At 41.6% G+C, this 17,910-nt stretch overlaps 1 protein-coding gene across 1 annotated transcript in view; it reads right to left on the bottom strand.

The window, feature by feature from the left end:
• GPR158 (G protein-coupled receptor 158) overlaps positions 1–17,910 on the bottom strand; it is a 307,100-nt gene that overhangs the window by 274,375 nt on the left and 14,815 nt on the right. The window contains exon 2 of the mRNA XM_084621991.1: positions 8,853–8,958. Within this exon, the coding sequence (XP_084478117.1) occupies positions 8,853–8,958 (106 nt within the window). The remainder of the gene's footprint in view (positions 1–8,852; positions 8,959–17,910) is intronic.

Here is a 17,910-nt window from a genome sequence, read left to right as displayed (position 1 = left end):
ACATAACCCATTGGGATCTTATCATGTTGGATGACCTCGTCTCACCTCCACTTGCCTAGGAGAACTTCAGTCAACAGTTTTTCCAATGTTTGACAATGATATTGGAAAGCGTTCCTCTTGGGAAACTTTAAAGGCATTGTTTTTCCTGATTTAGCTACACCATTGCATGTTCCACTCACTTCACTTCTGAACCTCTGTGAACTGCAGCTGCTACCCATTCCCTCTCTCAGCCCCACAGAACCAAGTCTCTCTGGTCCATGTGTTCCTCAGGGATACTGCTTCCCTCTCAGCTGTTAAAATGAAGGAGAGCAGGTGGAAGAACATTGCTCTCTGTTAAAAGATGAGCTGCCCCTCCTTTCCCTGGGCTTAGGTAAACCACAGTTCCCCACAGCTCCCCCTCCTCACTGAGTGAGAGCTACCCCGGGTGTTTCAATAGGCTTTAACCTCCATTCTCACGTGACCTCACAGAATTGGTTCCAACCTACTTCTACCTGTGCCATCCAAGCTGCAACTCCCCATTCAATCAATCATCAGAGAAAGTCCTAATCCAAATTTCATCACCACCTTCCCGGACCCCAGGAGTCACCTCAGAATGATGAGACTCCCCAATCATAGTCCATTTTGCTATCTGCCTCTTTCCCTCCAAGTTACCCAAACCATTGTCCCCATCCAAAAATTAAACATTTTATTGCTCAAACTTCAAGGCTGCCTACATTCCAAAATGCCAAACAACCCTTCCAGAAGCTGCTGGTGCTTTCGAGCTAGCCTCCTAGGTTGAAAAGACAACAAGGAAACCATGGGTATCATAGCCTTATGTTTGAAATCAATATCCCCCCTCAGCTTTAATCCTGTGTGTACAGGGCATGTTTGAACAACCATGCCAATGTTTACTGGACTAGGGAGAGAGGAAGGAATTACACCTCAAATTCCAACCACTCATTTAGGAAGATAAAGCTTTCTATCAAATATGAGAATACGTCATTCCTCATGTAAAACCATTTCATGCCAGGTCACTCTCTCACATGAATAACTGTTAAAGTATTTACTTGTGTTGGTCCAGAAGGCAGCCATCATACAATAGGGATTGACCTGGGCATTCCAGAGATAAAAGCAAGAATTGCTACAGCTTAAGCTAAAGAGTCAGCGCTCTCTAGCTAAGGGCTGTAACAACTCATATATTTTGTGGATTGGCCTTGGGGGTGCAGGTGAAGGGGGGACCTGTAACACATTCACCAGTGGGTTACACTTGCATTTTTACCAAACTTTGGGGGGAAATTTCAGAAAGGCAGCATTCCATTTGGAAATACAATTTGCTCTTGCATTTGAATTGCAAGCACAAAACTGATAGTAGGCGCACATTTGGGTACTTGGAGGCACAAATACCCCCAAAGTGTGTATTGTTTGAAGAAAGTATATTTCCTTTCATCGGTTTTAAATTTTTTCCCCTGTTCTTGTATTGTGAGAAGGTGAGTAAAAGTGCCCAATCTACCTTATCTAAAGCATTTACTATGGTGTAGTTATCATACCCACTCTTACTTGTCTTCTCTCTAAGGCTCTGTCTACACTACAAGCAAGGGGTGGGATTTCCCCTGCTTGTGTACACATACTCATGTTTATTTTAGCTAAGTTTGAGCTTTTGCTAATTTTCTGATTTAGCTGCACCATTGTATGTTCCATTCATTCCACAAGGAGTTCATTCTCATGGTATATTTCTGAACCCTTTGTGGGCACAGAAATATGGGCACAAAGGAAGGCTGCACCTCACTCATACTAAATCTATCCCTCAAAGTTCTGCTGTTTCCATCATTCTCCTCTCTCTCTGTTTTTTGCCTGTATGAAAGTCTGCAACTCTGCAAAGTGGCACACAATACTTTTTATGAAAGGTACTCTATAGAAATAAAATGTGTGTTTGACATTACACCTGCAGATAAAATGCAATTCACAAGCCCACACTTGCCAAATAGATGCTAAAATGATTTCCCATAATAATAGCAAAAGGAAAAATATTAACTGTATCACCTTTATATTTCTTCTATTCCCAACGACAGGTGACATTTAAAGATGGCTGCTGTGCTCTCGAGACCTCAATTTAAGGCTGAGGAAAGGCTGAAGGAACTGGGTATGTTTTGTTCGGAAAAGAGGAGATTAAGGGGAGGACATGATCGTGGTCTTCAAATACTTGAAATGCTGCCATAAAAAAGATGGAGAAAAGTTGTTCTCTCGTGCCACAGAGGGCAGGACAAGAGGTAATGGGTTCAAACAACAGCATAGCAGATTTAGATTAAATCTCAGGAAAAACTTCCTAACTGTAAGGACAGTAGGACAATGGCACAGACTGCCTAGAGAGGTTGTGGAAGCTCCTTCACTGGAGGTTTTCAAAAGGAGGCTGGCTAGCCATCTGTCTTGGATGGTTTAGTCACAACAAATCCTACATCTTGGCGGGGGTTAGACTATATGACCTTTGCGATCCCTTCTAACCCTATGGTTCTAAGTTTCTGGTGAGTACATTTTTTTGTCACCATTTTCTTATGATTCATAACAATATGAGCATTAACAGCGCATATTTTTCAGTCCTTAGTTTATGCTAATAATAATTTAATTTAATTTACTATCAGCCACACTGGAAAATGCTATCTAATTTTACTAAAAATTGTCTCTTTTTCAGGATGAGGAGCATGGAAGATTCATTTTGATTTTAATTTCTAATACAGAAATTTCACTCAAACATTAGTAAAAGCAGAAGGCAGTTAAATTTTCCTCACAGTAAGAATGTTCTTCCAATATTTTTGCCTCAAAAAGAATTTAAGTTAAACATCGGAGTATAGTGTTCCCCCAATAGTTAAGTAAAGCGCATACAAATTTCTTCATTATTAGCCTCATCTAGAAAGCCACGTAAAGTTCAGTGATGTAAAGTGAGAACATTGCCAGCCTTTAAAAATAAATACAGAAATGTACACATAAGCTCCCCTTCTAGAAATTGGTACCGGAATTCTAAAGACACATTTAAATCTCAAAAGCAAGCTGCTCACTATGTTTATTTTCCAGTTACGAATCTGACATGCTGGCCCAGCATTAAGTTTTAGGATCAGATTCTGAGGTGGTGTATGTGGTTATAGCTTCACTGTTGGAGATATAACATTACTCAGCTGAGATCTGCTCCTTGCTCTTTAACATGATGAATGAATGAACTAACAGAGGGCCCTGCAAACACTTACTCCTAGGCATGCATGGCACTTATCACTGTATTGCTGGGCCATAAAAGTATGGAGATTATGGGCTATAAAAGTACCTACGCGGAAACGTCTATCTAGGTACTTTTGTGGCCCCTGATCACTCTAGTCCCTGTGGTATTAGGTACCTGAAGATACAAATGAACACCTAGTGGGATTTTCATCAATGCCTAGGTGCCTAGCTTCTATTGATTTCATAAGTTGCATTTTTATGCACTTCTCATTCTGGCATCACTATGTGCAAACACTGAAATTCAGCCACTGCTGGGGTAGAACACAGCAGTCATTTCTCACACCACCAAATACTTCCATTTATTGGGACCTTATTTTTATCGTTTTGCTTTTTCTGGAAAGTGGAGGAACAGAAACCCCATACACCTGAGACCACAGAATTGGCTTTAATAGGTCAGTCCCAAAGGAAACTGGAACAATAACTACACAACCTCATTTTTATCCTTGCATTGAAAGTATTAATGCTAGGTTTGCATCATTCCTACAGCCAAACTTTGTTAAACCATTATTGTTACTTGCCTGCATAGTTATCCACCATGCACAATGCAATTTTAACTTAGAAGCTTGTTCCATGAAGTACTTATACAACATTTTGCTGGCAATAAATAAAAAGCTCAGGGTAGGTGGCTAAATATTACTTTCAACAGTTTTGAAACTCTGACCTTTCAACTAGGTTTTCCATTTTGAAAAGTACTTTAAAGTGTCAACTGAGAAGTGCTATGAGACAGTGTGGCACTGCAGAAATGCTTCAAGGGAGAGAGACACTGCAACAGCTGTGAAAGTACCAACAGCTGAGGAAGAGTGGCATCTTAGATGGAAGAGTCTATGCAAAAAGCCCAGAATGAAAAAACAAGACAGAATGTCCGACACTGTAGTGGTAGGTAGAGAAGTGACTGGCAGTTTATGTTATTGATAGGAAAGTGTCACTAGCAGATGTTTATGAGATTTGAAGTAATAATAGATTTTGCTGTGGAAGGACCATTGCCAGTTACTTCACTGCAGTATAATCTTGCTTAATCAACTCCCTGTTATCCAAAAAATGTTAGCCAGAGTTGACTTATGTCCCCTGATGTCCCCCTGCATTATAGGTCCTTCATTTGTTTGAAAATTTGTTTATCTAAACACCACGGTTACTTGTTCTAGAGAAATAAGTGGTGCTCTGTTACAGTTTAAAGATAAAATGTAAAGTTTTTCTGTAAGTTAAACCATTAGTTTCTGTTTCATTTTTGAATGGACAAAGAACAAAACCTGTATTTCCGATGTGAATGATTTACCGGAGATCAAGGGGAACAAAGATTTTGTTTTCATGAATCAGAGAATATAGTTTCTCACTAACATTGTGCATGTAAAGTGAAATTGTAGGTGCCCATGCAGCAGAGGCCTAGACTAGGGCGTGGGTCTCTTCTACATTTAGAGGTACAGCACACAGAAAATGGAATAGAAATGTAAGAGTTGCCTACTGGATAAAACCAGTGGTCCAACAATTGCAGTGCCTGACAGTGGCCAGTACCAGATGCTTCAGAGGATCTGGGATCTCTAAATCATCCCCTTAGACTCTGATCCAAATCTAATTGAAGTCAATGGAGAGAGATGCCCATTAACTTCAATGGGCTTTGGATCAGGCTTAAAGTGACCCACAATACAGACTGGATTTCAACACTTTCAAATAACTGGAATTTACTAAACAATTCTGTCTGTCATGCACAAGGCTAGACCAGGTCACACACACTCACTTGTATGGTCTCTGTAGGGGTACCAGGACTAAGAGCATTCAGATACTATGGCAATGAGTTTGATAAATGTACTTAAATAGCTGATGGGATATTACTAGCCCTAAATAAAATAATCTTATTCATGATAATTGATTGCACACAAGAGTGCCCCTAAAAACATAGGACTATGATACTGAGGTGAAGAATTGACCAACTTCCCTTATTAAGTTCCTTCTTACTATTTCCTTTTTGTCTTCCCCACAAAGACCCTCCGAATCTTCCATAGAGAAACTTCCTATTTGCCGCTTACACCATATTGTGCCTAAAGGCCTATTATTCATTGACTGTGTTAAGTAACAGTATGTTTTAAAATATGTTAAAAAATATATGAGACGAAGGGAGTTATAAGAAAACTTACAAGTTAAACTTTGCTGTGAGGGAAGAATCTGTCTTAGGGAACATCAGGAGAAGCCAAGAAAGGACTCTGTGCTGGAACACGGAATGATGATGCTGCTGCATAAGAACTTTCCTGTATTACAAAAACTTTGAGGGACGAGTAAGAAAACTGCATAAAGAATTATTTTACTAAACATTCTGTTCAGTGATTGACCAATTACAAGACAGCACCGACTGAAACCCTAGGCACACCTCCCTTTTTGAGGAAGATCTGTGCTAGAGAGTTTTCTAGAAGCTGGAGAGTTAATATGGTCGGCAGAAGAAGTAGGAATAAAGCACCTGGATCACACACGCCTGGGCTCCACTTTTCTTATACAACATGGAAGGAAGCAAAAGGAGCAAACAGAAAGGCCTAAAGACACTGAAAGCAGCCTCAGGTCTGGTCTACACTGTGGGAGGGGGAGGCAAGCTAAGTCAGTCTAAGTTACACAACTTCAGCTACAAAAATAGTGTAGCTGAAGTCGACGTACTTAGAGCTACTTACTGTGGTATCTTCACTGCGGTAGGTCGACTGCTGCCACTCCTCCGTCAACTCTGCCTCCGCTTCTCACTCCAGTGGAGTACCAGAGTCGATGGGAGAGTGCTCAGTGGTCGATTTATCGCATCTTCACGAGACGCAATAAATCATCCCCCGGTGGATCGATCGCTCTGCCGTAAGTGTAGACATGCCCTAAGATGCATGCTTCCTCCTCCCCAAGCCAGTAGAAGCCCCTCAGAAGGGCCACCACATAGTGGCTAATTATTTTTGTTATGATAATGTCAGTGATGTGCTAGGACACTGTCTAGATATTCTAGAAGGGACAGTCCCTGCTCTGAGGAGCTAACAATCTAAGGACAGACAGGTTAGAGAGAAGAGGGAACAATAGACAATGTGTATACATTATGTTTCCCCTCTCCAAAAAACCCAACCCTACATTCAAAGAAAATTCAAGTTGCAAAGTCAAGCACTCAGAAATTATGAAATGCAAGAATTAAGGCTGCTCATGCAACCTTATTTCGGTCCCTTTGTGCATTTGTATTATGAAAGTTTTGCAATTACATGATCACACACTATTTTTCATAGGTACAGAGGCAATCACTGGAATTTTTCAGTCACCCAATGAGGTTACTTTTGGTGACTCCCCAAAGCCAAAATCACATTATGCAGTTGTAACACCAACAGACCCTGGTTGTCAAGATCGAACCTGGGATCTCTGGAGCTTAGTGCATGAGCCTCGACTGCATAAGCTAAAAGCCACATGGCCGTTAACTAAGACTGTAACAGAGTCATTAATGGAAGTGAGCTGTAGCTCACGAAAGCTTATGCTCTAATAAATTGGTTAGTCTCTAAGGTGCCACAAGTCCTCCTTTTCTTTTTGCGAATACAGACTAACACGGCTGCTACTCTGAAACCTGTCATTAATCTTTAAGTTGTCTCAGTGCCACTAGAGGGGACAGAATACCACACCCAGGAGGTGTGTGGGTTACATACTTCCCCTAGCAGAGGAAGCGCATCCCAAGCATCAGAGACTTCCCAGTTGAGATAACACACAGCTAACATCTAACCACACCACTAAATTTACCAAAGTAACACTCCACTTGCTTCACGTGCTGCAATAAAATGGGAGGCATGTGTAATTACAGCAATTTTACTAAAAGTCACATTCATAAGGAAAACCCCTTTTTCCACAGCCAGGGTGCTCTGCCCAGCATACCCTTGTTAGACCTCAGATTTGGGAGGAAAGTTTGATTATGAAAATATGTCTGTCTTGGTTTGACTCTGTGATCTCACTTTCTAAAATGTAAAGGATAGGGCCTGATCCGATGCCTATTAAAGTAAATGGAAAGACTTCAGTGGGCTTTGGATCAGGTCTAAAGTGAGTTAAAGACCAGTACTGTCCCCTTATTTCATCGTTCTCTCCATTTTAATTTAACATTATTGAGCCTCCCTCTAAGATTTTACCTTTTCTCCTTGGTTGCAGGAAGAAATTTAACCCAATATCCACCCTCACCCTACTTATGTCCCTGTTTGTGACGTAAAGGAGGAGAAGACAATACTTGCTCCCCCCAAAAATACAACTATTGGTCTTAAGCTCAGGAGGACTATTACATTTTAAAGGATGGCATTCACTGATGATGAGAGCTGAGCAGAAAACTATTTTACCATCTCAGGAAAAATTTCAAAGGTTTTCCTGTCCTGAACCTGGACAAAAATTCAGAAGATCTTGAAAACTTTTCAAATTAACAAACAAACAAACAAACAAACAAACAAACAATCTGAATTTTTTTTAATTCAGGTCATTGTAAACGTTTCATTTTAAACAAATTTAAACTTTTTTTAAACTATAAATTAGCTTAAATTTTAAAACAAAGTTTTTTCCAAAAATAAAAAGAACAATTTCTTTTCAAAGAAATGGGACATTTTTATGACTTCAGAACTATTTTTTTCCCCAAAAAAGAGTTTTTTGCCTGAGAAATCTGCTGAAACCGACCTTTTCCCACAAACAGCTTTGGTTTCAACTAATTGACGTTTTACAACACAACACATTTTGTTGAAAAATTTCTGACCAGCTCTACTGATGACACCACCACCTAACGCAGAGGAAAGCAACAACTGTCTATGTATGTTCTGATAACTATTTGGGAGTTTTTCAGAGGTAGAAAGAGTAGTTAGGTGCCCAATTCCCATTTAAAGTAAAGGGGAGTTGGACACGACTCTAATTTGTGCCTTTGAAAATATCCCCCATATAAATAAAAATACCAAGAATCTAATTAGTATTCTAATCAGTATTCCAGTGTCAAAGTCTCATTGCATATAGGTGACTGTCCAGTTTGGATGATCTGTGATGCAGCTACAAACTGAGCTAATCACAGACCCTTGAGGGAGAGTGACTGAGGGGGGAGAGAAGTGGTGCAGGAAGATGTGGAACACTGAAATATTTAGCCAGCTCTGTCAAAGTGTTAGCGTTTCTATTTTAAGAGAAAAAAATACAGAATCCAATTTTCCCTCTTACTGCATATTACTCATCCAAATGCACATACAAAAGCAAGTCTTTTTGAATGAATACCATCAGCGTTTCAACCAGTTCTATTATATAATCCACAATGGGTTTGCCCAGCCAAAAGTGATAGACTTTAATTGCAAGGCTATTTTAAGACATTGTATAAAGTAATGTCTATTATTTGGCTCTCAAGCAAAACTTCATAAATCATTTCACTGGTAATCTTCTTTGCCGCTAACGCTGTTATGGCTGCACAGTGAGATTCAGTTTTATTTTGTGCTGATATTCCTACTATTCATATACTACCATAATACCCTGAGGAACAGAAAAATCTTTACAGCACAAATTGCCTTTAAAGAAAAATATAAAACACAACATACAGTAAACACAAAGCAAAGTGTTACATGATGGAAAGATAGAGAATTGAACTCAACTGTAATAATAAAAACTAATTCTCTTACCTCAGAATTGTTGAGATGGCATTTGTGAGTTCCTGAAAACCATCCCTCACTTGAACATTGGTCAATGTCCACCTTCTGCAGATTTATGTCAACTTTGACAACACCTCTGAAACAAGAAAGCCGCAATTAATAAAGAGACTTTGGAGCAACTGGTTCAACTTTTATATCTGTGAATTGTCTGCATGTACAGATCCAAAGCACAATGACATCTTTATTGTATTTGGCACAAAATGTTTAATCTAAATACAGAATTTTGTAAGAGATCTGAAAACAGAAGATCAGTTGCTGAGGTAATAGCTGCAGAGAGATCCTCTTTGATATTATTGCTCCCTGACATGAATCACCATGAGGCCAGAACTCAGAAGATCATTATCTTAGATCTAAAGCAATCAGCAAAGGTAAAATGGTAGGTAAGAATAAGTTACATACTCAGGTAATTTGATGAGTCTCAGTCATTCAAGTTTTAGTGCCTAGCAATGGCCCGCACTTCTGGCCTTCAGTTCTGATTTTCAGAGCAGAATATATCTGCGACTAGCACAGATGAGATGCTCTCTGGAGGGGATAGTTTTAGTTTCCAGGTAATACAATAAGCATTACACAAACTGCCAGCCACATCATTCTAAAAGAGTAGCCCTCTTCTAAATGACACACATGTCCTGTTGTCTACTCTAGAGGGAGCTATTTACCAAGGTAATAAGACCCAAATCCTGCTCCTGTTGAAGTCCATGGAGAAAGCTCCCTTTGATTTCCAAGTAGCTCAATAAATCCTAAGAGAAAAAATAAAGCATGTCCTTTGGAGAGCATTCCTTTACTCCATTGCAAACTCTTTTTATTATCCAATACACACAGCACCTTAGCCCTAGGCCTGATTTTTCATTTGAATTACTTGCATCATTTGAAAAGAAAAGGAGGACTTGTGGCACCTTAGAGACTAACAAATTTATTTGAGCATAAGCTTTCGTGAGCTACAGCTCACTTCATCGGATGCATGCAGTGGAAAATACAGTGGGGAGATTTATATACACAGAGAACATGAAACAATGGGTGTTACCATACACACTGTAACAGTGTACCATACACGCTGTGAGAGTGATCACTTAAGGTGAGCTATTACCAGCAGGAGAGTGGGGGGAGGGGGTGAGAGAAAAAACCTTTCGTAGTGATAATCAAGGTGGGCCATTTCCAGCAGTTGACAAGAACTTCTGAGGAACAGTGAGGGGAGGGGAAATTAATTCCAATTTAGCAGTCTCTCCTTGGAGTCTGTTTATGAAGTTTTTTTGTTGAAGACTTGCCACTTTTAGGTCTGTAATCGAGTGACCAAAGAGACTGAAGTGTTCTCCGACTGGTTTTTGAATGTTATAATTCTTGACGTCTGATTTGTGTCCATTTATTCTTTTACGTAGAGACTGTCCAGTTTGGCTAATGTACATGCCATCATGTGCCAGCAATAAATATATGGCATATATATGGCAAAAAGGCTGACAAAGGAGGTGCTGTCATCATCATGAATAGGTCGGAATATGAACAAGAGGCTCCTAGGCAGCTCTCCAACACCACTTTCTAAAAGCCATTACCCTCTGATCCCACTGAGGGTTACCAAAAGAAACTACACCATTTGCTCAAGAAACTCCCTGAAAAAGCACAAGAACAAATCTGCACAGACACACCCCTGGAACCCCAACCAGGGGTATTCTATCTGCTACCCAAGATACATAAACCTGGAAATCCTGGACACCCCATCATCTTAGGCATTGGCACCCTGACAGCAGGATTGTCTGGCTATGTAGACTCCCTCCTCACGCCCTACACTACCAGCACTCCTAGCTATCTTTGAGACACCACTGACTTCCTGAGGAAACTACAATCCATCATTGATCTTCCTGAAAACACCATCCGAGCCACTCTGGATGTAGAAGCCCTCTACACCAACATTCCACACAAAGATGGACTACAAGCCATCAGGAACAGTATCCCTGATAATGTCACGGCAAACCTGGTGGCTGAACTTTGTGACTTTGTCCTCACCCATAACTATTTCACATTTGGGGACAATGTATACCTTCAAATCAGCGGCACTGCTATGGGTACCCGCATGGCCTCACAGTATGCCAACATTTTTATGGATGACTTAGAACAACGCTTCCTCAGCTCTTGTCCCCTAATGCCCCTACTCTACTTGTGCTACATTGATGACATCTTCATCATCTGGACCCATGGAAAAGAAGCTCTTGAGGAATTCCACCATGATTTCAACAATTTCTATCCCACCATCAACCTCAGCCTAGACCAGTCCACACAAGAGATCCACTTCCGAGACACTATGGTGCTAATAAGTGATGGTCACATAAACACCACCCTATACTGGAAACCTACTGATCGCTGTGCCTACCTACATGCCTCCAGCTTTCATCCAGACCAAACCACATGATCCATTGTCTACAGCCAAGCTCTACGATACAACCGCATTTGTTCCAACCCCTCAGACAAACACCTACAAGATCTCTATCAAGCGTTCTTACAACTACAATACCCACCTGCTGAAGTTAAGAAACAGATTGACAGAGCCAGAAGAGTATCCAGAAATCACCTACTACAGGACAGACCCAACAAAGAAAATAACAGAACGCCACTAGCCATCACCTTCAGCCCCCAACTAAAACCTCTCCAATGCATCATCAAGGATCTACAACCTATCCTGAAGGACGACCCATCACTCTCACAGATCCTGGGAGACAGGCCAGTCCTTGCTTACAGACAGCCCCCCAACCTGAAGCAAATACTCACCAGCAACCACACACCACACAACAGAACCACTGACCCAGGAACCTATCCTTGCAACAAAGCCCGTTGCCAACTGTGTCCACTTATCTATTCAGGGGACACCATCATAGGGCCTAATCACATCAACCACACTATCAGAGACTCGTTCACCTGCACATCTACCAATGTGATATATGCCATCATGTGCCAGCAATGCCCCTCTGCCATGTACATTAGCCAAACTGGACAGTCTCTACGTAAAAGAATAAATGGACACAAATCAGACGTCAAGAATTATAACATTCAAAAACCAGTCGGAGAACACTTCAATCTCTTTGGTCACTCGATTACAGACCTGAAAGTGGCAAGTCTTCAACAAAAAAAACTTCAAAAACAGACTCCAACAAGAGACTGCTGAATTGGAATTAATTTGCAAACTGGATACAATTAACTTAGGCTTGAATAAAGACTGGGAGTGGATGGGTCATTACACAAAGTAAAACTATTTCCCGATGTTTATTCCACCCCTTCTCCCCCCACACCCCCTGTTCCTCAGAAGTTCTTGTCAAGGGCTGGAAATGGCCCACCTTGATTATCACTACAAAAGGTTTTTTCTCTCCCCCCACCCCACCCCGCCCCCGCTCTTCTGCTGGTAATAGCTCACCTTACCTGATCACTCTCGTTACAGTGTGTATGGTAACACCCATTGTTTCATGTTCTCTGTGTATATAAATCTCCCCACTGTATTTTCCACTGAATGCATCCGATGAAGTGAGCTGTAGCTCACGAAAGCTTATGCTCAGATAAATTTGTTAGTCTCTAAGGTGCCACAAGTACCCCTTTTCTTTTTGCGGATACAGACTAACACGGCTGCTACTCTGAAACCTTGCATCATTTAGTTACCATTTCAATTTCCCGTTTTGAATCGTGTGATTTCTATTCTGTATTTCACTCATTGACGGAGCAGTGACTTTGCCAAAGCTACCTCCCATCACACCTGGCTTACATCTTCACATCTGTCCCCAGCCCCGTCAACACTACCCTCACCATGTTTCTTTGACCCATCTGCTGACAGACCTTCACCTGCCTGCTCTTCCCCAGCTCAGACAACACATATCAATAACTAGAGCTGGCCAAAAAAGGAAATATGTTTGACGAAAAGTTTGACATTTCAAAGTCATTTTCCCTCTGAAGTGACTTTTTGTCTTAGTTCATCCCCTGCCTTGGTTTTTGGAGAGAGGGCAGCTCACAAATAATGGGATCCCCAAGTGGAGATTTCTCATTTCTCCTACATGTGGAAAACCCAACTTGTGTGATTTTGTCCAAGTCCTCTGACCTTGAGTCTCTTTTTACCATTCTCCTCAGAGGGATGGGATCCCACCAGGGAACAGACAAACCTCCACCAATGAGGCAAGGACTCCTCTATCCAATCCCCACAAGAAACCTGTGCAATGGACCCGTGAACCTGACCTCAAGACCCTGAAGGGGATCATTGTCCAGTGGTTAAGGTGTTAGTAAAGAACCCAGGAGTCCTGGCTTTGAGTATCACAGACCACTCACTAGGTCTCAGACAAGTCACTTAACCTCTCAGTGCCTCACTTATATCCTTTACCTCACAGGGGTGCTGTGAGGATACATACATTAAAAGATTGTGAGGTACCCAGAAACTACAGTGATATAGGCCTTGTAAGTTCCTTAGATTGACAGAAGCCTAGACAAAGATACTGTCTCTAAATCCAACATCTCATCTGCATACCTGGGTATCAACTTCCAAGCCACCAGATGTGTAGCAGAGCCCTCCCCCCACCCCACTTCACCCCACCCCACCCCCAAACCATCTGCTTCTGGTTCTAAAGCACCAGTACAACATAGTCCTGCTGCATAGTACCTTGGTGACCGCTACACATTCTGGAACATCTTTGGAGCCCGATTCTCTGTTGCCCTGTGTTTTGTATATTCATTTACACTAGTATAAAGCAAGAGTACAATGCCAACATTCTGACTCAACAGCATTTTACACCCTCTTTACACTGATGTAAATGATTTCACAAAGTGAAGGACAACAGAGAATCAAGTCCTTGGTATCTAGGAAATTCAGAAGGATGCTTCTAGTACATACACCAAATAAATGAGCAAGCACTCTCTGAAGAATCATACTCATGTGCCAGGAACTTAAAAGCCTTCATCATCAAAAGTTTCTCCCACAGTATTAGAAGATTCCTTCCACTGAAAATAGACTGATCCAATTTCCACTTAATCACACTGCATTACAAACACCTTAAAACAGTATGAAAAGCAAAAAACGTGGAAAGAGCAGCTGCCTAGCTTTAAAAAAAGGGAAAAGAAGAGAGTTTCCTTCCTTTCTCTTAGAATAGTCAGTGGAATGAATTAGTACTGAGGAGATTTATGTTCATCTTCAGAGATCATATACCTGTTACTAGCATTTGACTCTTTATCGTGTGTTTAATTATAAAGGTTTTAGTGCAGTGTTTCTGTAAGGGATATTATATAATAATTGTGCGAAAATGCCACACCAAAATGTCATAGTAATTGTTAATGTTGTGATCTGCAAGTTATTCTAAACGTTCAATGTTGAATCCTCAAGCTCATTAAAGTTTCAAACAAGCCAAACTATACTAAAAAGCACAGCCTCATTTTGCAGCCAATTACTTTATGAAAAAGCATACCACTGCAAAGTCTTAATTTCTACTACCAAATACAGAGATATCCTTACAAGCTACAGATTGCCGGCCCAGCACTTTCAGCCAGTACTCATGGTCTTCTTGGATCTGTGCCCCCGGTGAAGTGCATGACATCAGCTATGTGTGCTCTAATTTTAACCTGCTAATTTCAGGTTAGGAATCCAATTGCTTAACATCAGTTTTTTAAAGAAAGTGACATGTTTATTATGCCAACAGTATTACTCACAAACAATTAAAACCTTTATTAACTGTGTCTATAATACCTTAATCTTTTCAGTGATGTACAAACTACTTCATTTTCACAAGAGCCTTGTATGGCAGGGAAATATTACTATATTTATTTTACAGACAGAGATACAGGTCACAGATGCACTAAATCACTTCCTCAAGTCCATGCAAGGAGCTGGAGGCATAGCCAGGATGTAACTCAGGAACTCCTGACTTAACCCACTAGAACATGCTGCCTTTTTTGGTAAGAGCACAGTCTATACAAGTAAGACTGATCATCATAAAACAGGAACAGAGCAACAGATTCATTTAATCCTTTGGGCCATTTATGGCCAAATTCAGACCTGGTGTAAGCAAGTGAAACTCCACCAAAGTCAATAGTTACACTGACTTAGCGTCTAATTCATCAATCAAGAAGATTTTTATCTAAGATTCAAAATAAGTCACCACCTTTCAGACTCATTTTTACCCTCTTCATGTAAAACATCTTAAAGTGCTTATGTTCAGCCATAAATTATATAGTATTAGGCAGACATTCATTCATCATTATGAATTCATCGTCCATATTTAGATAAGTACATTTAGTTCATACCTTTGTGCAAATCTACATCTATCCTGTAAAATAGAATCATAGAATATCAGGGTTGGAAGGGACCTCAGGAGGTCATCTAGTCCAACCCCCTGCTCAAAGTAGGACCAATCCCCAATTAAATCATCCCAGCCAGGGCTTTGTCAAGCCTGACCTTAAAAACTTCTAAGGAAGGAGATTCTACCACCTCCCTAGATAACGCACTCCAGTGTTTCACCACCCTCCTAGTGAAAAAGTTTTTCCTAATATCCAACCTAAACCTCCCTCACTGCAACTTGAGACCATTACTCCTTGTCCTGTCCTCTTCTACCACTGAGAATAGTCTAGAACCATCCTCTCTGGAACCACCTCTCAGGTAGTTGAAAGCAGCTATCAAATCCCCTCTCATTCTTCTCTTCTGCAGACTAAACAATCCCAGTTCCCTCAGCCTCTCCTCATAAGTCATGTCCAGACCCCTAAACATTTTTTTTTTTGCCCTTCGCTGGACTCTTTCCAATTTATCCACATCCTTCTTGTAGTGTGGGGCCCAAAACTGGACACAGTACTCCAGATGAGGCCTCACCAATGTCGAATAGAGGGGGATGATCACGTCCCTCGATCTGCTCGCTATGCCCCTACTTATACATCCCAAGATGCCATTGGCCTTCTTGGAAACAAGGGCACACTGCTGACTCATATCCAGCTTCTCGTCCACTGTCACCCCTAGGTCCTTTTCCGCAGAACTGCTGCCTAGCCAGTCGGTCCCTAGTCTGTAGCTGTGCATTGGGTTCTTCCGTCCTAAGTGCAGGACCCTGCACTTATCCTTATTGAACCTCATCAGATTTCTTTTGGCCCAATCCTCCAATTTGTCTAGGTCCCTCTGTATCCTATCCCTGCCCTCCAGCGTATATACCACTCCTCCCAGTTTAGTATCATCCGCAAATTTGCTGAGAGTGCAATCCACACCATCCTCCAGATCATTTATGAAGATATTGAACAAAACCGGCCCCGGGACCGACCCCTGGGGCACTCCACTTGACACCGGCTGCCAACTAGACATGGAGCCATTGATCACTACCCGTTGAGCCCGACAATCTAGCCAACTTTCTACCCACCTTATAGTGCATTCATCCAGCCCATACTTCTTTAACTTGCTGACAAGAATACTGTGGGAGACCGTGTCAAAAGCTTTGCTAAAGTCAAGAACCAATACATCCACTGCTTTCCCTTCATCCACAGAACCAGTAATCTCATCACAGAAGGTGATTAGATTAGTCAGGCATGACCTTCCCTTGGTGAATCCATGCTGAATGTTCCTGATCACTTTCCTCTCATGTAAGTGCTTCAGGATTGATTCTTTGAGGACCTGCTCCATGATTTTTCCAGGGACTGAGGTGAGGCTGACTGGCCTGTAGTTCCCAGGATCCTCCTTCTTCCCTTTTTTAAAGATTGGCACTACATTAGCCTTTTTCCAGGCATCCGGGACTTCCCCCGTTCGCCACAAGTTTTCAAAGATAATGGCCAATGGCTCTGCAATCACAGCCGCCAATTCCTTTAGCACTCTCGGGTGCAACTCGTCCGGCCCCATGGACTTGTGCACGTCCAGCTTTTCTAAAGAGTCCCTAACCACCTCTTTCTCCACAGAGGGCTGGCCATCTATTCCCCATGTTATGATGCCCAGCGCAGCAGTCTGGGAGCTGACCTTGTTCGTGAAGACAGAGGCAAAAAAAGCATTGAGTACATTAGCTTTTTCCACGTCCTCTGTCACTGGGTTGCCTCCCTCATTCATTAAGGGGCCCACACTTTCCTTGGCTTTCTTCTTGTTGCCAACATACCTGAAGAAACCCTTCTTGTTACTCTTGACATCTCTCGCTAGCTGCAGCTCCAGGTGCGATTTGGCCCTCCTGATTTCATTCCTACATGCCCGAGCAATATTTTTATACTCTTCCCTGTTCATATATCCAACCTTCCACTTCTTGTAAGCTTCTTTTTTATGTTTAAGATCCACTAGGATTTCACCGTTAAGCCAAGCTGGTCGCCTGCCATATTTACTATTCTTTCGACACATTGGGATGGTTTGTCCCTGTAACCTCAACAGGGATTCCTTGAAATACAGCCAGCTCTCCTGGACTCCTTTCCCCTTCCTGTTAGTCCCCCAGGGGATCCTACCCATCCGTTCCCTGAGGGAGTCGAAGTCTGCTTTCCTGAAGTCCAGGGTCCATATCCTGCTGCTTACGTTCATTCAGAAGTGCTTGTTGTATTTGCTTAAATGAGGGTTTGGGGATTGTTCAGCCCTCCACAGCCTACCTCAATCCAAATCAAAAGATCTTCCATATTTCAGGTACCAAAGGGGTGAGTTTGCCCAGGAATACAAAAATCTGGCTTACTAGTTTAGTATTTTATATGTGATGTAGGTGTTGGTGGATCAAGATTCCTGAGCAGAATTTAGTTCCTTAACCTTATTAGACTGCCCTGACCACATGCAAACAATAACAAACTGTCTAGGTGCATGTGATTGTTCACTGCATTCAGTTAGCTCCTAACTCTGCCCAACACAACTTTCACCACTCAGGTACATCATGCAGATTTGTACCATTTTTCTGGACCACTTTTGGGTCCTTAAAAACCACATACAAGGCAACAAATTGGGTTTGTGGGGTAGCCGGTCCTGTAAAGTATTCATTTCAATGGGGCACTGCATAGACACAGGAGGAGTCCGTCCTGTAAAGGAACTTGCAGGATTGCAGCCAAACTCACTTGCCCACAATAAAGCAGAGGCTTTTGCAAGCATTGGAAATTT

Source organism: Lepidochelys olivacea, assembly GCF_965140295.1.
Source record: "Lepidochelys olivacea isolate rLepOli2 genome assembly, chromosome: 2".
NCBI classification, from domain to species: domain Eukaryota; kingdom Metazoa; phylum Chordata; order Testudines; family Cheloniidae; genus Lepidochelys; species Lepidochelys olivacea.
Note: the sequence above shows the minus strand (reverse complement) of the source record. Positions and strands in the feature narration are given on the sequence as shown.